The sequence below is a fragment of the Ambystoma mexicanum genome, chromosome 8 (genome assembly GCF_040938575.1).
Source record: "Ambystoma mexicanum isolate Mex_15411 chromosome 8, UKY_AmexF1_1, whole genome shotgun sequence".
Lineage (NCBI taxonomy): Eukaryota > Metazoa > Chordata > Amphibia > Caudata > Ambystomatidae > Ambystoma > Ambystoma mexicanum.
Window position 1 is genome coordinate 972,491,409 of NC_090929.1, and position 24,873 is coordinate 972,516,281.

At 48.2% G+C, this 24,873-nt stretch overlaps 1 protein-coding gene across 2 annotated transcripts in view; it reads right to left on the reverse strand.

Moving 5' to 3' along the window:
• ZBTB40 (zinc finger and BTB domain containing 40) overlaps nt 1-24,873 on the reverse strand; it is a 948,694-nt gene that overhangs the window by 707,664 nt on the left and 216,157 nt on the right. For both annotated transcript variants that reach the window (XM_069610881.1, XM_069610880.1), the window contains exon 5: nt 19,034-19,170. In XM_069610881.1, coding sequence (XP_069466982.1) covers nt 19,034-19,170 — 137 coding nt within the window. The remainder of the gene's footprint in view (nt 1-19,033; nt 19,171-24,873) is intronic.

Consider the following 24,873-nt stretch of genomic DNA (forward strand, 5'->3'; position numbering starts at 1 on the left):
TTGCCAAGACAATGAGAGAAGAGTACAAAAATATAAATCACCAATTTGACGTATGGCATCTTGCAAAAACAATCAATAAAAAAATGTCGGCTGCAGGTAAAAAAAAAGATATGCAAGGTATTTCACAGTGGTCCAAGTCAATCAGCAACCATCTTTGGTGGAGCTCAAAAACATGTGGAGGGTCGTTGGAAATTCTACTGGAAAAATGGCGGTCAGTAATGCTACACTGTAGCAACGTTCACCGCTGGACCACAAACCAACATTTCCACAATTGTGAACATGGCCATTTGTCCACAGAGGAGGCACGGAAGAAGAAGTGGTTGATTCCTTCATAACCCACTCACAAAGCCATTGAAAAGATTGTATTTGATAAAACTATAACAAGAGATTTGAGGGGACTCACAGAATTCTGCCACACAGGAGATTTGGAGGTGTTCCACAATATGTGCCTAAAGTACAGGCCAAAACGATTGCATTTTGGCATGGAGGGCATGATAAATCGGACTCTTCTAGCGGTCTTGGCACATAACCATAATGTTGGCCGTCAACAAAGTAGGACGACCGGAACTTTAGGGACGCTTCGCTACAATAAGGCCTTCACTAAAAGAAGTAAACAATGGGTGATCAAACCAGTGTTTGAGGATATGCAATATGAGTTTATTGAGAGACTTATTGTAGATGTCCTAGATAGGCACATACATGGAGTTGTGAACGAACCTGTGCAGGGGACAACTGCATTGCCACCCAACATTGCCTCTGTTCCATGTCCACCTAAAGCAGAGCTCATTGAGAAATACACATCACGGTTTAAATGATTGTAATTTGATTGTCTGTTCTCTCGAGTCTCCTCATGTTGCATGTCCATTGAATATGTGTAGCTATGTATTGTGTAAATAAAAGTGATTGCTCAGTGTACATGCAATGTGTCTATCCAACCTTGTTCATTTGCGCATTAAATTAAACCAAACTGTAATATAAATTATTTTTCAAAAAATAAAGAATGTCTCCGTATTTATGGTTCTCTGGGGCTGCAAATGCACGCAGACAAAATGCAAAGTTGGAGTGTAAATTTCAAGTCCTGTGAGATGGCCTTACACTGAATGTAGCTAACTAGGAATGTGTGCTCGTTCAAAGTGAAGGTCAGCTGCTTTGATTTTTGCTCGGGTGCCGGAATGGCCCACGACTCAGTATAAGGTTCTATTGTTATTTGACCTTGACAGGCCGGGACCATCCCGAAAGACTTTTTTGGGGGTGTGGTGCAATAACGTAAACGATAATGAATATAAATTCAGAAACGAAAGCCATTTAATATTCGTTCATTAGAAGAAATAACGTCGGCATAGAAGGAGTGGTATTTCGGGGCTGCCCTACGCACAGACATAATGGAAAATGCAAATGTAATGTAAGTAACTCTTTAGATGAGTTCATACCGCAATTTAATTACTATACAGTAGCTTTAAAGACGGGTTAAGTTGTACTTGTTCGTTATATGTGGCATATTGTTTTGTACCGCGCACTATCTTGAGGAGAACCATCTCCTTTTACGGAAGCACCTCAAAACCTTCCTCTTTGCTTCTGCTTTCTCTCTCCCTCTCCCCTGCTACAACTGGTCCACTGTCTGCGACCTCGGTCCAGGGCCCTTCCACTCTCCACCTGCACTGCCTCCCTGTCAACCCCTGCACTGGGGGACTGTCTCAGTATCCTACAGCCCCCCCTTCCCACCACTTGTTCTGCACTTACCTTGCACTCGCCACCAGCTGGCCCTATGTATTTATTATTTTATGCTACTTACCTTGTACTCCACTTCCCCCCCCTCCCCTTCCCCTTGCACTTTTACCTTCCCCCTACCCCTGCACTTGCGCGATCTGAATGACACCTGGCCTAGTAGGATCCCTGCCTCGCCACGCCTTGAAACACTTGTGTATAGGCGCGTTGCAAATGCCATATTATATCATATCAGTGACGAAGTGGTCCACTGGCGCTCAGGCGGCTCTGAAAAAGGCGGAGGAGAGGGGGTGGGTTACTGGAAATGGCGTATAATACCCAGTTGCACTGTCCTAGCTATGAAATAATTTCCCGACCTAATATATATAATATATAATTTTAATAAAGATCTGATGGTGAGACTAATTTCATTTTTTATGTTTTTAAAACAGGTACATCGTTCATTATTGTCAGTGTCACGAGTACCAGACACCGCCGGATGGCTTTTTCACCCGCCAGTTGCTTCTCCGCGTGAACAACGTTACCACCCTGACCATTTTATGGGACGATCGCCAAGTACAAGTATGCCCTTACGCGGTACTAATGGCTAGATGCAACATACATACCGTTGTGGTGGCCTAGTGCCTCGTTGTTGGAACAGCCATGCAATTATCAGTGCGACCGAAGAGCTTATTTTATCGTACACCAACACCCTGTGTACTGCACGCCTCAAGACGAACTATTTTGGATCGAGAGCAAAGAAAAATGCAAATCGCTGAATATTCTCTAAACATTTGATGTCAAATAAATGTACTTTACCAAATTTACAATCTTGCGGTTTGATTTAAAAGTACAGTTTCATATTCCGAATTGTGGTGCGCTGTGTTGTGAGCTGATCTGTGTTGGTTTCCGGGTTCTGTGTGGAGTCGCGTAGAAGACGCCTGGGCGCGTTTGCCTACGCAGCACAGTCACGTCACGGATAGAAGCGGGGAATATGAATGTTTTGATAAAGTCTGTTTCAGGGGCGGGGGATTTGATTTAGTGCCGCAAACGCAGGTCCACCAGGGTGATGGGGGGAAATGATAGGATTATCACAAAATGGCGGCCGATTTCGAGTGCGTTAATGGACGAAAAGTCGGGTATGGTCCATAGGAAAGTTTTCTACGATCTACCGATTTATGCTTAAAAACACATGGCCGAACCGTAGGGACAATAAAAAAAAAGTCCCGGAACTATCCTTTAAGGGGCGCATTAGGAATGAAAAAAAAAATCAGATCATATCTCCAAGACAAGGGAGAGATTCCCCCTGGTTGCCTATCAAAGCCAGAATTATCTTTAAAAACACTATGCATCTCCTTCAAATGCCACCACAAAAAAGCACCCATCTACCTGAACAATGCCATAGCCAAAAAAGAATCCACGAGATCCCTAAGATCTAACAACCACCTAGTTATGGCAACTCCTCGCTTTAGAAATACCAGAGCTGGGGCTAGTAGCTTCCAATGTCTAGCCCCTAAACATTGGAACTCCCTCCCGCTCAACATCAAAAAAGAGGCATCCTTCCTTGGCTTTAAAAAACTGCTAAAAACTTGGTTATTTAACCAATTCCAATGAAGTCGCACTCCCAGAACTTGTAAATAATGCTGTACTTTTGCTGTGTAATTGATCATTGCAATCCTTCTGTGTTCAACGTTTAAATGTTGCAAGTCTTTCCTGACCATTTACTAACAAGCTGTCTTTAACCTTGCCTTGATACCCCAGGGTCTGAGCGTGTAATAAATGTAATAAATGAAATAAATAAACAGCAACTTGATGGCTCGTACTGTTGCGGATTGTGCCAACAGGTGCTGCATCTTCCCCAGGATGGCCGTCACCCTCTCCTCCGAGGGGGTAGCCAGGGCTGCGACCGTCTGGAGACGGGCGCCCAGGAGCAGAGGGTTCTGCGATGGCTCCACACATGACTTTAGATAATTGATGGAGAATCCAAGCTCCGTCAGAAGACGAATAATCTCTGCTGTGTGCTTGTTTGCCAGTGCGTGAGAGCAGGAGTGGACGAGCCAGTCATCCCGATAAGGGTAGACGTGGATTACCTCGAGACATGGATGCACCACCACTGGTGCTAAGCACTTTGTGAATACCCTGGGCGCTGAATTCAAGCCAAAGAGGAGGGCCTTGTACAGAGTGCCGTCCCTGGACCACAATCCACAGAAACATCAGATGTCTTAGGTGAATGGGGACGTGAAAGTAGGCATCCTCCAGGAAATCCCCTTCTTTCAGCTGGTCGAGCAAGTGCTGCAACGTGACCATCCTAAACTTCTGAGATTTAAAGTACTTCGGAGTATCTGGAGCCATTGCCCTGGTCTCGAAACACAAATCTTAGTACACATATGTACCTAGGCAATGACTGAGTTGAATCATTGCCTTCCTCCACCGGGTATACTCCATGCTCTGAGGCCATGAGATATTTATCTTCAATTACCTGGATCGATTGCGCTAGACTTGTAACCCAAGCACTAATAGCACTTATGTACCAGCACCATGACTTAGTGCAGTGCATATCTGGAGGGGGCAATGATCAAGCTATCAGTCCAGGAAATGATTATCCCGCTTTTCTTTCTCATCTGGAAATCTTTGAGCAGAACTACATACCGAGGGCCTATTGGCACTTTTATCTTTCCTAATCCTACCTATCTGGGAATGTATTTAGCAGAACTACCGACTGCGGGCCGCTCTATCACCTATAATGAAACTATATGATTTGATCCTGATCTGGTTGGCATCGTACTTCCCTCTCTGCAGCTCTCCGCTGCTCGAAGTCCACTACACTATCACCTGCTATAGGTAAAAGCCCTGCGTACACTTGCACTGCTGATGCCACACACCTTAACGCCGCGGTCGCACGCGCTGGCTCCTCCCATATACTACCTACCCCAGCACTGCATGCAGAATGCTGCGCCTTGGAACGAGGCTTCCCAATCCTGCATGCCTGTACCGTCACTGCTTTGCTCCCCTATCTGCTAACGAAGAGGTGGGTCTGCCCTCCCCCAACCTAGCTGAGGATGTGCCACAAGAAAACTGCCCCCCCCCCTGCACAAATCCTAACACCGAGCCACAGTAGGCACCCCTCTCACAACAGCACACTATGTTCAAGGTGCAAGCATGCTCCTACCTGATTTCTGTGACCAGCGGCTCACACACACCAGCGTCCAACAACCGCCTATCTGCAAAAATGTTGCTCTGCCCACTGAACTTACGCCCGCCTCTCAGACAACTTGTGATTCCTTTAACCAGTGAACCGGAAGCAACAGCTTGAGGACCGCTACCCAGGAGCCACTAACGAGCAGAATTAGCTTTTCTCACCCAAAGCTCCATGTCAGCAACACATCAAAAGGTGAGCGTACTCGCATGCCCCGCCGCTGATGACCTCTGCAATTTATTACTCCACTCCGTGCCATGCAATGTTATTCAGAGCTCGACATACATTGCTGCACAAGCCCCAAACATTATGCCTTGTATTGCCATTTCTCCTATTCTGCCATGTATTGACACTGTCACCCCAGAGATTATGCTTTGTACTGCTACTTCACTGAATCTGCCATGTATTGACACTGTCACCCCAGAGATTATGCCTTGTACTGCTACGTCACTGAATCTGCCATGTATTGACACGGTCATCCCAGAGAGGATGCCTTATTTGTCATATACTGACACAGGTGCCTCCGAGACCACCCCTGTCTCAGTCACCGCCACCTCCACTCCCCCTCCCCAATCTGATGCCCCCGTAAAAAGTGCTCTCGTAAACTCCCGCTCCGTATCAGCTCATGCCTTAGACGTTCATGACTTGATTAGTAGCAATAACCGCAACTTACTCTCCCTAAGCGAAACCAGGCTATCCGACTCATCTGGGCCTGCCCTCACCCTCCATTCCAAATGGGTACACAATCAACAGGCAGGATCGCTCAACCCACAGAGGTGGAGGGGTAGCTGTCATCACCAAAGAAACCCTATCTATTAGGGCAATTCAGAAGAACCTCGATCAAAGCTCAGACTACCTTTTGCTTAAACGTATGCTATCTCACAACTGCACCCTTGCATTCCACCTCATCTATCGCCCCACTTCCCCCAGTCCCTCCAGCAACTTCACTTCCAATATGCCCTAACCCACTCTCTCAGACAACTTGAAAAAAAAATGTACAAAATCCTCCTCCTTGGGGACCTTAACCCAGGCCTGAATGACCCCCACGACTCTCACACCAAAGGTCTTAATAAAGCCCTCTCCACTCTGGGGTTCTCCCAAGCCATCTCCAGCCCCACACATACTAAAGGACGCACTCTAGACTGGGTAGCCCACCACAACTGCACCCTCAGCCTCCCAACGATCACACCTATTCCCTGGTCTGATCACCACTCCATTTTATTCAACATCATTACCTCCAAAGGCCCAAAACAGCCCTCCATACTGCTCCCGGCAGCTCTCTCCCACAGCTCCAAGCTGCTCACACATGACAACCTGTCCCAGCACCTGAGGGTGCCCACCCTCCTACCCCCCTTCTCCAACGATCCAGATCATCTCGCCAATGACTTTAAGATGATCGTCACCCAAGCCGTTGACCTAGTGGCACCCCTCACCCTAAAAAAAGCCAAAAAAGTCAAGCACTCTAATGCCTGCTTCACCCAGGATCTCCTACAGATGCATGGGGGGGGGGGGAAAGGGCTGCACTCACCACCTGGATTAATAATCCCACAGAGGCTAACAAAGCCAACTTCAAATCCATCTCTAAACAATACAAAATCGCTATCACCAATGCCAAAGCTTCCTCCTTCAATACAAGAATAGCCAATGCTAAATCTGGTACTAGAGAATCTTCGCCATATTCAGGGAGCTCGAGACCCCCTCCTCCCCTCTGTCACTTATTGTGAAGGACGAAACTTGGTGCAACTCCATCCAGTCCACCATGCTAAATAAATTAGAAACCCTGCAGGACAAAATCCTTGCCCATCAACGTGATTTCACCAAACTGGCGGCCAGTACTCAAGGCAGCCCAGCGCCAGCAAACAGCTCTTGTCAATCCCCCATGTTTGACTTCAAGAAATGAGTGAGACGGAAATCATTATGCACCTCCGTTCCATCAAACGCTCCAATTGCAAATGCGATGCCTGCCCAGCACAAGTCATCAAGGACTGTGCCCCCTCTCTAGCCCCTCATCATCACAGCATTTATCAATGCCTCCATTCAGTCCGGCTACGTCCTTAGGGACTAAATGAAGCGTGGGTTTGTCCGCTTCTTAAAAAGCACTCCCTTTGCCTTTCCATCCCAACTATAGGCCCATCACCACCGTCCCCTTCCTACTAGAAATTCTGGATAAAACAGCCTACCTGCAAATACAAAAATTCCTAGAAGACAACCAGCTCCTAGGGCTTAGACAATCGGGATTCAGGCCATGTCATGGGACCGAAACAGCTCTCCTTGACCTAAAAAAACAGATTGATGACATCAGACGCAGACAAACCTGTGCTCCTTCTGCCTCTGGACCTGTCTGCAGCCTCTGATCTGGTGGACCACAAAACTCTGCCATCATCTCTCCTCAGCAGCCAACTTCTCCACCAGTGCTTGTAACTGGATTGCCTCCTTCCTGGAGGATAGAGCAATGAAGGTTTTCACAGACTCTTCCTGCGCCAAACCCAGCATCATCAATTGCGGGGTTCCGCAAGGCTCATGAACTGCCCCCACCCTCTACAACCTTTTCACAATGCCACTGTTCAAAGTCCTGGACTCCTTGGGCATCTCATATACAAACTATGTGGATGACACCCAGGTGCTTATTCCCCTTTTGGGCGACTACCTGTCCGACCAGAACACACTTGACTCCATCTATTCAACAATCCAATCCTGGATGGCAGAAAACTGCCTTTGTCTCAATAGTGAGAAAACCGAGCTTCTGTTGGTTGGCTCCCCCTCCGCCTTGAGCAAATTGGACAGCCAATCGATAGTCTACCCATCACTGTATCAAAAAGTAAAACCTTAGGCTTCTACCTGGAACCTGACTTGACCATGAACAAGCAGGTTAACGCCATTGCTCCTCCTCAGCCTACCACTCCAAACTCATCAACTCAGTAAGACCATTCCTATCCCAACAAAACTGCCTCACCATAGCCAGGGCTATTATCAGTTCTAGGTTGGATTACTGCAACACCCTACTTGTTGGCACTTCCGCCAAGAATGTGGCCAAGCTTCAAATCGTACAAAACAATGCGCTCAGAGCCGCCACTGGTCTCGCGCGCAGAGATCACATCTCTGATTTCATAAGACGCTTCCAGGCAAGGAAAGGATCATCTTTAAGGCTCTCGCCCTTACCCACAAGTGTCTCCATGACCTGTCCCCCCCCCCCATACCTTGAGCAAATGATAACCAAACCCACCACCCTTCGACCATCCAGAACTCCTTACTCCAACTTGCCATCCGTTCCCAGAACACAAAATGCTTATGCAGGCGGCTCCAGCTTCCCCACAGTGGCCCCCAAACTCCGGAACTCCTTACCCCCTCACATCAGACTAATTGAATCTCACTCCGCCTTTCTCAAGGCCATCAAAACAAGCCTCTTTGTCTAACCACACATGTATATGCATCTCTGCTTCCATGTAACCACTGATCCGGCACTGTAATAAGTCTTTCTCACTGGGCGACTTCTTTGTGACCCTTAATTAAGCCTTCTTAAGTTCTACACAGTGCCTCGATGCCCACTGGCTGCAATGCGCTATACAAATCCCAAAAATAGATAAAATAAATCGTCCAACATACAAAGCCAATAAGCATTGCAGACCCTATAAGACACAGGAAGGGCCTTAGCCTAATAACCCCTAACCCCAAAGGGAGCCACCACCCCCTCAACAGGCACTGGAAGCGCATCAGGAACAGGGTCCCCTAAAATCCATGCAGACACTAAACACACCAATTTGCTCTCTCCTCAGTACCAACAAACAATAGAATGCAGCTATACCCCTCGATTAATTCAGCCTAGCTGCACAAATACTCATACACCTCCGTGATCACCCCAACAGTCTTAAGAACGCAGCTATACTCCACGAAAATCAGCCTAGCTGCACACACAATCCTATTCACAAACTTAGCCATCAGAATGCAGCTAACCAAGTCCATTTGGCCTTGCTGCACACATTCTACTGACATCACACAATCACTGCACCACGCCTAGTACTAGAATGCAGCTACATACCACTTAACCTACTCCAACTGTAAACATACCGAGTGCACCCAAGCACTGTATACTAAACTACTCTACACCGACTTGGACTACGGTCCCCGAGGGCGTTCAAACCACAGTGCTTTGGAATCATACCAATAGTAAAAGGCACTGTACAAACGCCCAATAACTTAACATACTTGTTTAGGCGTCAAGTCCAGGATCGGTTGCCTCCCTCCTGACTTCTTCTGTACTAAGTATCTGGAGTACACTCCAAAGCCCCAGGGGCACAGAGGGACCTGCACTACTGCCCTTTTCCTCAACATGGCCTGAACCTCCTGCAGCAGTGGAGCCATGTACAGTTGCACGGGCACCTGTGTTGGAACTCCAAGGTGTGCCCTTGATGAAGAATGTCCAGCACACATTTGTCCGTGGTGATGGATTTCCACTGGTCGACAAAGTTCGCTAGCTGGCCACCACTAAAGGTGCCAAAGTGGGTGCCCGAGTCCACAGCCGGTTCAGGTCTGCTTGGGCATCTGCATCCTAGCCTGGTGGTGACGACGCAGACCTCCGCTACTGAAGGCTTACAAGTGGCAATTGTAGGCTTCCTGGGTGGTAGAGTGGGTGGGCTGGCGATAGGGTGCAGGGTACCTGCCGACTTCCCTCTCGAGGAACAAAAGGACGATGATCGCCTTTGTGTCCCAAGAGAACGTGCCATCTCTGTGTCGGTCTTAATAGATTGGAGCTTAAAATCCACAGCCTTGCCACACAAATTGTCCACATCGAAAGGCATGTCCACTGTCTTGGACTGCACATCTGCCCTGAAGTCTGTGTCCTTCAGCTAACCTTAGCGACTGAGGGCCACCTCATTGCCCATCTGGAGGAAGTCTGAGTCCACAATATCCAACACTACTGTGATGGCATGGCCAGAGGCCACCTCACCCTCCTAGAACAGGGCCAGGCATTAGCTTTGTCTGGCAGAAAGTCCAAGATTGGCCCAAACTTATATCAGTGCTCCCTGTCATACCGGGCCAGAGTGGCCAGGGCATTGCCAGCCTTGACAATGGAGGCCGTGGAGTAAACTATGCGCTTCCCCACTACATCAAACTTCTTCCCCTCCTGGTCCAGAGACACCATGGCCGAGGACGATGGATTTGACGAGTGCTTCCTGGTGGCGGGAGACACCATGGAGACTGGAGAAGGCTGCGATCTTAAGCACCTGGGGGCAGAGTCCGGGACAATGTACTTTTTCTCCAGCCGGTCTCTCTTGGGGGGAGTGGAACTTGGTGTCTCCAACAAAGCCAACATGACGGTTTTCCGCAAGGACTCCCTGCGTTGGAAAAGAAACCCTTCCTTCTCCTCCGGCACCAAATTGAAAAGAGCAGACGCCCTCAAGATCATGGCATGGAAGGAGCCAACCACGTCCGGAATCAATGCCCTGGCTGGCTCGTCGGCACCAAACGGCTCCCAGTCAGCTGGGACAGTCATCATACTTGTCTGTATGCATTGCTGTAGAATCTGTATCAGTGCCAGGTGGCTCCTCCACCACCAGAGTTAAATGCCTCAGGGGGAAGTGCTGGCTGCACAGGTGCCGGTTGGCGTCTCTGGCAGGGCTAGGCGGTCACTTCGGCACGGCAGGGGTAGGTGGGCGCTTTAGCCTTGGTGGACAAGGCCTGGGTGGACTTCTAGCCAGTAGTCTAGGATGGCTGCGGACTGGGTCCTGCAAAGGAGCAGCTGGCAGCCTCTGCTGTATCTCCCAACACCAAGGCGTGGAGGGTAGTAAGAATGTCCAGCGATGTCCCTAGGTGCTGGGTAAGGTGCAAAAGGAGCAACTGGCCACAGCTCTGGGCTAGCATGCATTGGAGGATCAAATGGCAGATCCAGCGTCCCCCGTGGAGACCCATCACGGTACATAGGGCCAAGGCCTCCCTCGTGGTCCGAATAATAATCCTCTGGCAAGTCGTCATCATCAGAGCTTGTACAGATGTGCAGAGACATCTTCGCCAGCCTGTAGAGAAACTCTGTAGGTGGCAGCAGTTCCCTGGCCCTCCCTAAATCCTTCAGTAAGGAGACCATGGGGGCCGGAGCCTTGACAGGAGCCTCAGCGGTTGTCGAAGGCAGAACAGCCACACAAGGCCGAGGAGGCAGGGCCACCCATTGAGTCGCTTTGTCTTGACCGTAGAAACCACAGTCATACTTGCATCTCCCTTCGACCAAGTAATGCTAGTCGGCAGGGTGGTCAATGGGGTGGATACAGATGCGGTCATCGACGATGTTGTGGTCTTGATGGACAATGAGGCCATTGACAGGGCTGTTGATAGACAGAAGGACTTCTCCTTCGTAGCCTTGCCTGTGGATGAAGATCTATGCTTTCAGGGGGTCAAGGACTTCCTTGTGGAAGGTATCCTCACCCCCTACTGAAAGGCTCACTGTGGATTGAGATGAGACGGGGAAAGGGTCCTTCATGAACTCGGTCCAACAGTCGCGGTGACCCTAGCGGGATCAGAAGCATGAGGGCTTAGTCTTCTTCTGGATCCCCTGGGAAGGGGTGTTCTCAAAGGACCTCAAGCTCTTCTCGCCAGTAGCACGCTCATGGGACCGGCTGGTCCTGGACGAGGCATGACTGTGCCCGGAGCCCTAGTCTGACGCCTCTGCAACTTAAGCCATGCTGCCAACCTGCAATAACAGCCCTTTTCGTCTCTGTCAGAAATCTGCAGGTAATCTCGCTTCCATCATCATTGTGGTCTTGATGCCGTCAATATAGGCACTTGAGGTGCCAATCCTCGACAGACATTCTGCACTCCACATTTCAAGCAGAGTTTGAAGAGACTCCTCTTCTCCTCAGACATTGAGGTGTGCAGTAGTCCCAATCAGATCTTCGCTGACATCGGATCCCCGCTGCAGGTAGTCGATGGAAAAATTTGAAAAAGAAACAACTAATTTATCTGAAAAAACCCAGATAAATAGCAAAATACTCGAAGAGCAAGATGAGGACTCCCAGCACTGAAACGTGCAGTAAAAATCTAAAGTTCGGATACTGGTCTCGTTATTGGTTCCCATCATTTACTGTGCCTCTGTTATTTACTTGCAGTTCTTGATTAAGTTATTTTAGGTTTATTAAGTGAACCTAATGGTAATTGTATATATTTGTAGAATAGTGTGTAGTGTGATAATACTATTTTATAGTTTCCCCATTTTAAATGTGTTCTAAAGGCCTAAAATACATAACTAGTTTTATAACTATCTAAATTGAATATTGTGTGCCATACTGTATGTTCTCATTGTGGGCCTCTAACCCCAGTCTCCTGGGACTAAACCTTGACTGCAAAATCATACATTGTTTGGATTTTGGCTAACCTCTCCGGACTCCCTGTTCATCATAACTAGTGAGAACTCCTAAAAATCTGTCCACAAGGTTGAGGTTCTGCAAATTCATCTCAACAGCGACAAAAAAGAAATAAAAAAAGACGGGAGAAAAGCAAAACGTTGAGGGGTCCCAACAATTTCCCTACAGTCCCCAAAATAGGAATTCTGACTCAACACTGGCCTTATATCACATAATGGCTTTTGTCCCTAGGCCAGGGGTAGAGCCCTTTGCTTTAGGGCCCATCATATTTTATCTCCTTGCCACCTGTACCGTATCTCCTTTTTGTAAAGGTGAATAGCTCATTCTAATTTAAAAATCACTTCATAAAAATGCCATATTATCTAGCAATGCATTTGCTTTCATAATCAAAGAGGCTATTTTGTTTTTACTCATCAGGTCATGTGTCAAGCATGTGGTTGCCTTAACCTTGGTCATGTTAGTAGTAATGATATCAAATGAAACAGTTCAACAAGACGGAACTAGTGTAAGAAAGGCAAGTCTATTACAAAATAAATGTCAAGTAGAGCCGATAAAATAAGTGTTCAGGGCGTACAGTGGGCAGATAATCCAGACAGTTTATGAATGCTCAGACTGGTGAGGCTTAGCGTATGTTTAAAGTTATTAATCTAATATTGACAGGGTACTGAGAGGTACATAATCAGAAAAAAGCAACAGTCAATGAATGACCAGGAACGGTCAACAGCTTGTGGTGCCATCAAAATTCCCCCCCTCGGTCCACGCTTTGCTGTTTCAAAGTGCAGTTGTCCACATTTAAATCCAAAAAGCAATCAAATTGAGGCAGTCCGATAAATGCAATCGCCTGGGGAAACACAGCAATGTCGATCTGCATGGTACACATAAATATTCACTGAGCTTGTAAGGGTAACCGTCGCAGGACTTGCTCGGCTCCAGACGGAACTTTGCCCATCATTCATGCGTACTTTGGGAACCCAGTTGCCTTTTAAAGGTTCCAGAGGGAAGGCTAACTCGCTCCAGCTTCCTCCAGGCCCTAATACTGGCTATTTTCAAGACTGTCCTTTGCCCGTTCCCCTTTTTAATTTAGTAATTGTATGCAGTATTGTTTTGATTTGTTATTAGATTATTTTTTTTGTTTTCCATTTCTTGGCAATAGTGAATTACGTACCTGCAAGAAGGTCTGGAGTTGCCACTGTGTTCATATGCAGTTGTCGGTTTGAAAAGGAGTCTGTTCGGGCCAAACATGTGCTATTTGGAGGTTTTGCGATCCCATTTCATGGGACACCTAAAGTTGTTGGTCCCCCCTCTACCTCCCATTTGGTTTCCAAGATCTTTGACTTTTACTGAACCCCCCCCCCCACGACAAACATTTTAGTATAAGGTCGTATGGTAGCTTGAAAGGCTCCAAAGACAGGCGATGCTTAAAAAGCTAGTACGAACCCCAGCTTTGGATAGGGGTGATTTTATCATACTACATTGGTGTGGGGAGTAGCCTGGTGGCAGCTGTGATTTAATTTAGTGTTGGCTAACCATGGTTGCAAGCGGATTTACCGCATTAGTAGCCCAATATACCTTTTTGGTATCCTTCAGGGTGCTAATGTATTTTATTTTAATGAAGTCCTGTATGCGGCCATTGTTTTTCTGGTTATTTCTCTGTTTTGGGCAACCGTGACACAGCCTAAAATGGCTGTTGAGCACACACGGCTCACAGTGAGCACAGCTTTTCACCCTATAGTGGTTTGTGCTGGTTTCCATCAGCCCCTGGCCTCAGCAATAGCCATAATATATCCTGTGGGAATGGTCCAGGGTGCTTAGCAGTTTTTGGGGCTGACCTAAATGGCAGACTATCAAAAACTTTTTTAAAGCCCCTCTGTCTGACAGGGGCAAGCCCTTGTGTTTATAGACTAAACTAGCGGAGACCCCGTTTCTACACTCAATTCGGTTAGTATTTTTAAGAGTGAGGCAGGTCGGTTTACCTGCTAGAAGACATTCAGTGTTTAAAAGCTGATGCTGCATTTTTAACGATCGATCTGGCCACATTTGCTTTAGTCCGTGTCCTGGGCTTAGCTTTGGTTTAGATGTTTAGCTGCTGGACATCTTACCTGGGCTGTCCGCATCCTCCCCCCCCAATCCTTCTCGTTGGCTTTATAAGGTATCCCATGCTGGGAGAATGCTCTAGCCCATTTTACCTCATTAGTTGTGCGAATGAGTATTGCAAGGTACATAGTCTTGTGTATAGCTACTGGTAAGGCTACATGATATGATCATTTATTTATATCGCGCTCGTACACAAGTGTTTCAGAGCGCGACAAGGCAAGGAAGGGGAACAAGGGAGAACAAAACAACGATCATACTAGACCCAGTGACATCGAGTACGTGCGAGTGCATGGGAAAGGAAAAGGTGCATAAAAGGGGGAGAAGTGAAAAGTGCGGAGCAGAGGAGAAAAGATAAATAAATATAAATAAAAAATAGATAATAAAGGCAATAATCAGTGGTAGTGCAGCCAGCAAGTGGCAAGTGCTGTGTTATATGCAGCAGACTGGGTATGTCGGATAAGTGCAGAAAGAAAAGAAAGGGGGGTGGGGGACTGTATGGGTACAGATACAGTCCCCAGTGCAAGGGGTGGCCGGAGGCAGTGCAGGAGGGTGGCAGGGTGAGCAGGTACCTGGGCCCAGGGGACAGAGGGTGGCCAGGTGCACAGTGCCAAGAGAGAAACAGATCAGTAGGGGCGAGCGGGGGCGAAGGCAGAAGCAAAGAGGAAGGTCTTGAGGTGCTTCCGGAACCGGAGAAGGTTTCCTCAAGTTTCAGAGTGGCAGGGAGGCTGTTCCAAAGCGAGACCCCAGCCGAAGAAAGATCTACACCCAGCTGATTTATTTGAAAAACGACTGACCCTGAGGGAGTTAGAAGTAGAAGTAGAGGAGTGAAGAGCTCGAGAGGGGAGGTATTTGCAGAGGGATAGTTCAAGGTATTTTGGACCCAGGCCCCAAAAAGCCTTGTGGACAATGCACAGGGTTTTGAATTTAATCCTTACATCCACTGGGAGCCAATGAAGGGATTTCAGAGCTGGAGAGATACAATCCCAGGGCTTGAGGCCAAGGACAAGTCTTGCAGTTCTGTTCTGGATTAGTTGTAGAAGGCGGAGAGTAGAGGCAGGTAGATTTAGAAAGAGGCTGTTGCAATAGTCCATCCAGGAGAGAACCAGAGCTTGGGAGACAATGAGCTTCTTGGGGAAGGAGAGGAAAGGCAGAGTACCTTGAAGAAGATGCAGTAGGAAGTTTGACTTTTTAGAAACATCTGAGATGTGTGCGGAGAAGGAAAGTGTGGAGTCAAAGATGACCCTGAGGTTCTTAGCCTCACAGGTAGAGGTAGGAGGAGGGCCAAGGGAGGCCGGCCAGAGAGTGAGGGGAAAGGATGGTGAAGATGTACTGATGAGGAGGATCTCAGTCTTGTTGGTATTTAGACAGAGATAATTGGCGGCACACCAGTCTTGAATGGCAGTTAGGCAATCAGAGATGAGATAAGGAGAAAAGGTGGCCGAAGGTAGCCTGAAAATGAGTCGAGTGTCGTCAGCGTAGCACTGGAAATTAGAACATAAAATGGCAATGCAGTGGCCGAGAGTTGCCAGGTATTGGTTGAAAAGCCAGGGCGAGAGGTTAGACCCCGGGGAACACCACAGGTAGAGAGGGAGATAGATGATAGGAAGGACCCAAGTTGGACCTGGGAGGGTCGGTCAGAGAGGAAAAAGGTCAGCCAGGCCAGACCCTGATCGGTGATACCCAGGTTATCACAGAGACTGTTGAGCAGGGTGATATGGTTGACCATGTCGAAGGCAGAAGAGAGATCGAGTAGAATGAGGACAGAGGGAATGTTCGAGTCAAGGTTGGAGAGCAGATCATCATGGATGTTCAGGAGAGCAGTTTCCGTGCTTCTGGCAGATCTGAAGCCAGACCGATGGTCATGGAGAGAGCCAACAGAATCAGAGTGAACGTTAAGCTGAGAGATGGACAGTTTTTCCAGGAGTTTACCAAGAAAGGGAGTAATGGAAATAGGGCGATAGCTGGGCAAGAAGGGTCGGCTGTGGGTTTCTTGAGAAGAGAATACACAAGGGAGTGCTTCAGAGGGGAGGGGAAGGATCCGGAGGCAAAGGAGAGGTTGCAGAAATCAGCAGGGGTGGAGCAAGGTTATCAATGTGGTCATTGATGGTTTTAGAGTAACAGGGATGAACCTGTTTTGATGAGGCTTTCATAGATTGAAATTGTCTAGCGACCTCATCAGGGGAAAAAGAGGAAAGGATGAGAAAGTTGGTGGGGGGATGGTTGAAGAAGGGTAATCCGGCACAGAGGGGATAGGAGGGAGTCAATATAGGCACTTGACGTGCTGATCCTTGACAGACATTCTGCACTCCACATTTCGAGCAGAGTTTGAAAATACTCCTCTTCTCCTCAGACATTGAGATGTGCAGTAGTCCCAATCAGATCTTCGCCGACAACGGCAAACGGAGCAGAGGGTGGACAGGATGTCCTGGGTTTTTGAGATAAAGTGAGAGGCAAGGGCATTGCAGAGAGCCTGGGAGGCAAGAGGAGGGGTAGAGACTGCAGCAGGGTTGGCCAGCTCCTTGCAGATGTTAAAGAGTTTGGCCGAGTTGTTAGATGCCACAGAGACACTGCCTTGAATGTGGACTCTCCTCTTGGTGCGGACAGTCGGTATGCCTTTGGAGCAGGCAACAGGCCAGTTTGTCAGAGGATGAACAAGAAGCCCTCCATTTCCTCTCAGCCACCCTGCACTTACGTTTAAGTGTAGCTAGGTCGGAGTCATACCATACTTTGGACTTAAAAGCGGATCCTCAAGATAGGGGCAAGAGCATCAAGAGTATCAGAAATAGAAGAGTAGAGAACGGACAGGGCTGTGTCAGGGTGCGAGTCAGCCAGTGGAGGATTGGGGGGGGGGGGGGGGGGGGGAGGGGAGAGAAGGGGACACACGCTTCATGGGCCGGATGTCCGTGAAGGTAGGTGGCAGTGTTGGGGAAGTCTTGGCTTTGGGGGGAATAGAGTGAGAGATCAGAGGAGAGGAGGCAGTGATCACTCCAGGAGGGAGGGGTGGTCCGAGGGCTAGAGAGGAAGGCCAGAGGAGATCCAGACATCAAGTGTCCTGCAGAGTGTTCGGCCAGAGGGGAGGATAGAGAGGGAGAGGGAATCGCAGAGGTCGCAAAAGAACAAAGATGAGGGACAGGGAGAGTCGAGGTGGATGTTGAGGTCACCAAGGAGGAGGAGTTGAGTGGTTGAGGCCAGGAGGGAGGAGGAGAGGTCGGCCCACTCGGAGAGAAAAGAGGTAATTTGACCAGGGGGCCGGTAAAGAGTAGCAACAGTAAGAAAGTGGGAGAGAGAGAGAGAGAGACAGAGAGTGGGGGAGAGAGAGAGAGAGAGAGAGAGAGGGAGGGAGTGGGAGAGAGAGAGAGTGGAAGAGAGAGAGAGTGGAAGAGAGAGAGTGGGAGAGAGAAAGAGAGTGGGAGAGAGAAAGAGAGTGGGAGAGAGAGAGAGAGAGAGAGTGAGAGTGGGAGAGAGAGGATCTGGGTGTCATCTACAAAGTTGGTGTAGGTTACACCCATGGCATCCAGGGTTGCAAAGAGCAATTTGGTATAGGCATTGTACAGTGTGGGGGGGAATAGGCAGGAATCTTGTGGGACACCTGCGGGGACTGGCATAGGGTCGGCCGATTCTTTGCCGATGGATACTCTAGAAGTCCTATCTTCTAAGAATGATTTGATCCAATCAGTGGCATTCTTAGCTAGGTTGAAGTTGTTAGCTAGTGTGTTGCAGAGTTTATCATGGCCGATCAAGTCGAAGGCCGCTGAGAGATCCAGAAGCATTAGTAAGCAGAGTTTACCTGCTTCTGTGGTGGCATCCATTTGGATCTTTTAATCAAGAAGGGCTGTCTCTGTGCTATGGTTGGGGCGGAAACCTGGCGGTCGGTCCCCTAGTAGTTGGTAATGTTCCAGATGGTTTTGTATTTGGGAGTAGGCTATTTTATCAATTATTTTCAGGAGAAATGGGACAGTTGTAATAGGTCGGTAGTTGATAGGTATGGTTGGATCCAAGGTTGTTTTTTTTTTTTTTTTAGAAGGGGTGTCACCCAAGCTTTTTTAATGCTTGTGGGGACTGTGTAAGTGGAGAATGAACCATTAACAAATTCGGTGATGATGGGCGTTAGAGTGGGGGCGCAGAGTTTAACTAGGTGGGAAGGGAATTGGTCTTCTTTACAGTTAGAGGCTTTGAGTTTAGCTATGGTGTCTATCACTTCTTTGTGAGAATTTTGTGTGAATTGAAATGGAGGGCCAAGAGTGTTGTTCATTGTGGTCACTGCGATGGTGGGTGGGGTTTTATCTGCTAGGAGTGTTTTTTTACTATCGATTTTGTTTTGTAGTAGTAGGATTTTGGCTGATAGGGCGTCTTGTATGGTGGTGCACCAGTCTTTACTGGTGTTAGTGGGTGCCGTTTGACAAGGGTTTTCAAGCTCTCTAAGGATGGTGAACAGTTCTTTGCTGTCTGAGGACGCATTAGTAATACGAACGTTAAAGGTATTGGCTTTTTCGGTGATTATCGCCGATTTATATTTTGTATTGGCTTCATCAAAGGCTAATGTTGATTCTGAGGTGTTGTTTTTCTTGTGGAGGTGGTACATGCCAACACGTTTAGAACAACATGAAAACTGATGTGTATATACATGTAGATTAGCACCCTCACTTTCTTATGTAATAGTAGAGAAAGGATTTTAAAAAATAGGACTCACCTCACGCTCTCTGGGAGCGATATTACTGGTTACAGCAAGCCCACTTAGCAATACTTGTGGATCTGTAAGTATTTCGGCCAAATGTTCATGATACTGCATGAGCAACTTATTTCCATATTCTTCTGGGCTTAACTGGGCTGAGGGCAAATAAATGAAAATGCAAGGAAATATTACAGAAAAGCTTAAATACAGTAAAAGCAAAAAAAAGCAATTTCCAATAAAGCGCACGTAAAACTACATGTGCATGGACCATTCTAGACCCACACTTTCTGAAGAAGCTAAATTTTTACGAAAAAGCAGCATTGTCACAAGACAGCAGACTATAATAAAGGAAACCCTTCTTTAATCCTCAGTTACAGCATGAAGGTAAGTACAGTTTATATAAGCAGACCACCCACCTGGCACTACAATGCTGAGATGGATCAACATCCCACTCACCAGCACCAGTCTTGGCATCACACAAGAATTCATATTGTCATACCTAGTGGCAAAGTGGACATATGGTCACATCTTCCTGCCCTTTCCACAAAGAAGAGACTATAGGAAAATACACAGGTGGGTATGCTAATTAAACATATAAACAATCAGGCTCACACTCGCAAAATGAGTAACTGAGCGCTTGCTCAGCATAAAATACCTCTGCTATGCCAACCTTACACATAAAACACCTGAACCTTAATAATTAGACATGGTTCCAAACGCTCCACAACAGTTTGTTCTTCCCAGCACCACACCCACTAGGGAGAAATGCAACAGTCATTCCCTGGAAGCACAATTCACAAAAGATCGACAAAAAAAGAACTCTTACCATCAAGAATTCGTCACAACATTACATTACCTTAATGACCAGACAACTCATGAACAAGCACCACTCACCACACCCTACCATACCCAAAAGGGCACAATAAACCAAACTCTTGACATGTATAGCGACTGTTGGGAAAGGGGCGGCCCATCCCACCCCCCTAAGTGCTTTAGAGTGAGGCGAGATTCATTCAAAGCACTATGATGGGCCAGGGGGGACGGTGGAAGGACCACCTCCCAATATGAAGGACCCCACTTCAATATAATCAAATATAATCAACCCACATGGTGTAGCGCAGGGCGCAAGCAACATTGCTATTTTACGTAGAACGTTAGTAATCATAGGTAAAAGACAAGGCCTGCGCAGCGGATGCAGCATCATTGGGCCCAAATTGGGAGACGGGGGAAATCGAGCCATGCCCGAGCCCCCATGAGGACAGCCCACACCCCCAACCGCCACAACGCCTATTCATTGCTCTAACAGTGTTGCAAAGATGTGCTTTTTTCCTTAAGAGGAATGTGGCCATGATCACAGACTGATGCCTCGTGTGCATGTTATCTCACACTGACCAAAGTATCACCGGGCCCATCACCAGGCGACCACGGGTTATAGCCCATATAACTTACTAAACTTTAAGATCCCTGAATTCCATTGACCACCTACCCCAAAGTAACAAGTCATGAAATGTTCAAAGGGGACAGACAGTGCATATCGTTGAGACAATCGTATGATTTGTATTGCGAGGTGCTGGGAGGGATACATTATAGTTCAAAACAAGGGTGGAGACCTTGGAGCCGGCTAGCGCAGAAGGGAGTGAGTGTAATGTCTGTGAGAAGGTTAGAGAGCCCCAGAACTCCCTTTGTGCCGGTCTTAAGGCCTGCCAGGTACACAGTACAGTGATAAAGTAGCATTGTGATAGGTGTATAGTAAATGTGGTTGACCTTCGACGTGAGAAGACATTCATCACTGCAGCCCCCACGTGATGGAAGACGGACGGACTGGAACCAATGACCTGGCATCTCTTATGGAGCAGGAGGATCCTGTATAGGCACACACAAACCAGCCGCGCGGGTTATTACAGTATAGGTTAACGTCATGAATGACAATGTTTTTCTTTATAATATTCTGCTTACACTACTTTTCAGCAGAACGTTCTTAGCAGCAGAGTTCTTTGCTGTTGCGCACATCTGTGTATGAGATTAAAACTGGTTATCCTTACAAGATCGACTTGGGCCTTTCTTCCCTTGAGGGTTGTATTCTCTCTGAAGTGAGAGTTCAGGGACTTGCCTTCAATTGGTGACCCCGACGCGATTCCAGTGCCCCCCGTATTTGCAGAGGCTTCCGGTCGCTTCTCCAGAAGGAGCCGTGCCCACCTATACCGACCAAATACTAGGGGACCGACCGCCAGGTCCCCAAAAAACACGTGCTCAGAGTGGTTTAGCAGGAGCCATTTTACGAGAAGTCCTCTCTGCTCTTTAAGCAGGGCGTGGCTCCGGGGAGATTTCAGGCCGGTGTTGGAACTCCGTGACGCAGGAGTTTGGGTGAGCACGCACATGTGAGTAGAATCTTGTAAGCGATAACAAGTAGGGGACTGATGTATGGGGAAGTGAGAGGTGTGAAACCGTGGAAAGCGAGGTTGTTAATGTGACGTGGGTGTGGTTTGTGTTACTTCTTATTGTTGTTTGTATTGTAAAGAGATTATTTCGGTAAGGTATTATAAGGTAAGGCAGGGAGCCCCTCCTCGGAAGGGGAGGGGAAGGTGGTACCACAATAAAATAAATTACTTAAAGGAGGAACACGGAAATAAAATAGTGGTCTCATAAGTAGTAGGCCTGGAACAAGTAGTTATTGTTATTTTAGCTTGTTATGTTAGTTGATGTATTTGTGTTTTATTGGATGAAGATCAGGCGCTAGGAGGGGCGGTAACTGTCACAGCGTGGTGTGGCATTGAATGGTTTTGTGGAGAGTGCGCACAAGGAAGGGGGGTAGAAAAGGGTGGGGGTTCCTTTTCTTTTTTGTCGCAAGCAGCGGCAGCATGCGCTGCGCATTAGCAGGGCTTGGCAGGGTCAGTAAGAGATAGACATCGCTAGCATGGGGGAGGACCACCAATAGCGTATATGTTCAAGGAGAGGGGTGTAGGAAGTGGGGCAAAGATGCAGATGCCTCTCATACATAAGGGGGCAGGGAGGACACAGTACTTGCCCTGGCCCCAGATGGATAAAAACAATTTGATTAAGGCTCTCCCGCAGTGCACAACTGTTTGTTTATTGAATTTCTTATGCACACCAGACCCAGAGGTAGCAGGGCGCAGCAAAAGTTATGCAAGGCTTACAAGGATTACATAATAGCAAATGATAACAATTGATGCATGAAATACAAAATATGTAGGGTGCAGAATATACAAGTAGTAGATTTCGGTGGACTGAGGCGAGTAAGTGGATATAGGAGTTTGAAAAGCAAACTGCAGGGGTGCCCCTGGCAATAAGGGACATCAGGAGTTTGATGGTTGCTATAATTGGGGACCAGGCCGGGGATATGTGGATAAAAGCTGGGTTTCCTGGAATAACCCTTGGGGACGATGCACACAATGGAGCAACATAATTAGAGCACAGGTGTGATGCGCTACAAAGGGCTTTTCCAGACACCCCTGATCTACAGTCCCTGATGCAGTGCACAAGGGGGCGATGAGGACCCAGCTAAATTTATTCTCAAATTACAAGAGATGTGGAGAGCTGAAACGGGAGGACTGTGGGATCTTTCAATACCATTTTTCTATTTTATTGTAAAGAGGGGCTTTCCGAAGGAGGTGTGGGTATCGAAACAAAAGGGTGGCCAGAGATACAGAGTAGAATAGTGCACCATTGAAAAAGAATCAAGGAGCAGGAAAGGAAAACAGCCCAAAGACACCAAAAGGAGGAAGCAAAATTGGTACAAAAAAAAAAAAAAAAAAACTGGCAACGGTACTGTTGCCCAGATACTGGTTTCGACGCCAGTACAGGTGGAGGGGACAGAGAGCACCCAGCCGGTCGTGAGCGCCACTACTGCTGCGCTCTGGGCTGAAGGAGGACAAGGACAGTGGGGCGGGGGGGGCAACAGTATCCAGGCCCACAGTGGCAGCAAGGAGGAGTGCAGCAAGGAAGAGTGGACTTCCAAGGAGCAAGAGGAGGGGGATGGGTTTGGACCATCACAATGTGGGAATCGTCTCAGGTGGGGGCATTTTATAATGGAATGCAGGAGCAGGTCTGCAATGGGGTATTCATTTGTGGGTCGCCGCAGTAGGGCAAAGGGCCCCATGGACTAGGTTTTCCTCAACAGGGCCAAGGATACCAAAATCAAGGATATCTACATGGGCAAGCCCAGGCATACAACCAGTAGCCTTAGGTATCTGATAAACAAGTACGGCACCCGCCGCAGAAACACCAGGGCGGTGTGGACCCGGTCAATAGGGTATCAGGCGGCACAACCGTCCCCTCTGGAGGAGCAACAATGATGGGGGGTTAACCCCCTCTTGTTCCCTGGAACAAACACATACCCCGATTAGGATAGCCCACAGAGAGCACTCGCGTGTCCGGTCTGGTCAAAGACCATCCACCCTGAAGAGGAACCTTTGGTGGTGGCGTAGATGGGAAACAAGCAGTTCATAGTTATGGTAGACTCAGGTGCAACAAAATCATTTATCATGGAGGGACATTTTCCATCATCGGGCAAATATCTTGACACGCAGGGATTCTCTGGGGCTATTTCCAAGGTCCCATACATTCAGGAGCTGGATGTAAAAGGTGGAAGGGAAGGTGGTACGGTCTCCCTTACTATATTCCAAAAGTTGCCCTGTTCATTTACTGGGCAGGGATATGCTCAGCAAACTAAATATGACAATATCATTGACAGGGGGGGGCGTGGCTTGGCAGCCATGGAATAGGCTGGGAACCCTGTGAGCTCCATGATCTGACTACTTGATCCGACCAAGAAACGCATATTTTTTTGATCAGCAGCAGCCCAAAAAAGTATGTACAGGCGTGGGAAGGCACAGAGCAGAGCATGAGCAGGGTGGCTGCACGTTTATAGCGGAGGAACAGTCGGATTGATACTTTGCACTGAGAGGCCGGCCGCGAAAGGGACCTCAAAATGGCCGCGGCAGAGAACAAAGATTCCAAGGGGCGCTCCCCTGTGATGGATGAGCTGTCTCTGTTCGACAACAGCAGAGGTGGGTCGCTAGCGGTACGAAATAATTATTACATTGCCTAATTCGGGCGGCTGCAGTGAAAGAGGGTCCCCGACCTGCACAGCCGAGGACCTTGACGAACGGAGGAGGCATACCGATCGAGAGGGCCCGTGTGCACTATTAAGGCGATGAGCGGCTCCCCAACGGCTAGGTACAGCAGTGACAATACTCCCAGTGAGGCATAGGGGAGAGACGCTGGTGAAGTGCCCTGGGAGCGGAGCGCGGATGGTCAAGGGATCAAGCAGGTACCATCGGCCCTTGGGGGATAGCAAGAACCCACCCTTGCTGGGACTTAAGACCACGGGTGAAGGGGCTGACCTATGACTCACAGACACAGCGCTATGTCTAATAAACCCCCAAGACTGAAGGGTAAGCAACCCACATTAGACGAATACACCAAGACGCCGCCCAGCCCAGAGGGAGCCAGGAGCAAAGACAGAGCCCAAGTTGGGAGCAGTGCCACCATGGGCACGAACCAGGAGGTCCTTGATGCGATCGCCGATCTGAAGGTGGCTTGGGAGACCAAGCTTGAACTGGTGGTGACAGAACTAAAAACAGCGATGGAGCTCCAGGTTGGGGCAGTGCAAGAGGACGTGAATCTACTACGGCAATACGTTAGGTCTCTGGCGGAGCGCACGGAGAACCTCGAGAAGGAGATGGGTCCGAACACGGCGGACTGTGCTTCCCACCGGTCGGAGCTTCACGCTCTGGTACAGCGAGTGGGTAATCTGGAGAGTAGAGCGGAGGAGGCGGAAGGAAGAGCCCGGAGGAATAATATCCGTATTGTTGGACTGCCGGAAGGAACAGAAGGCC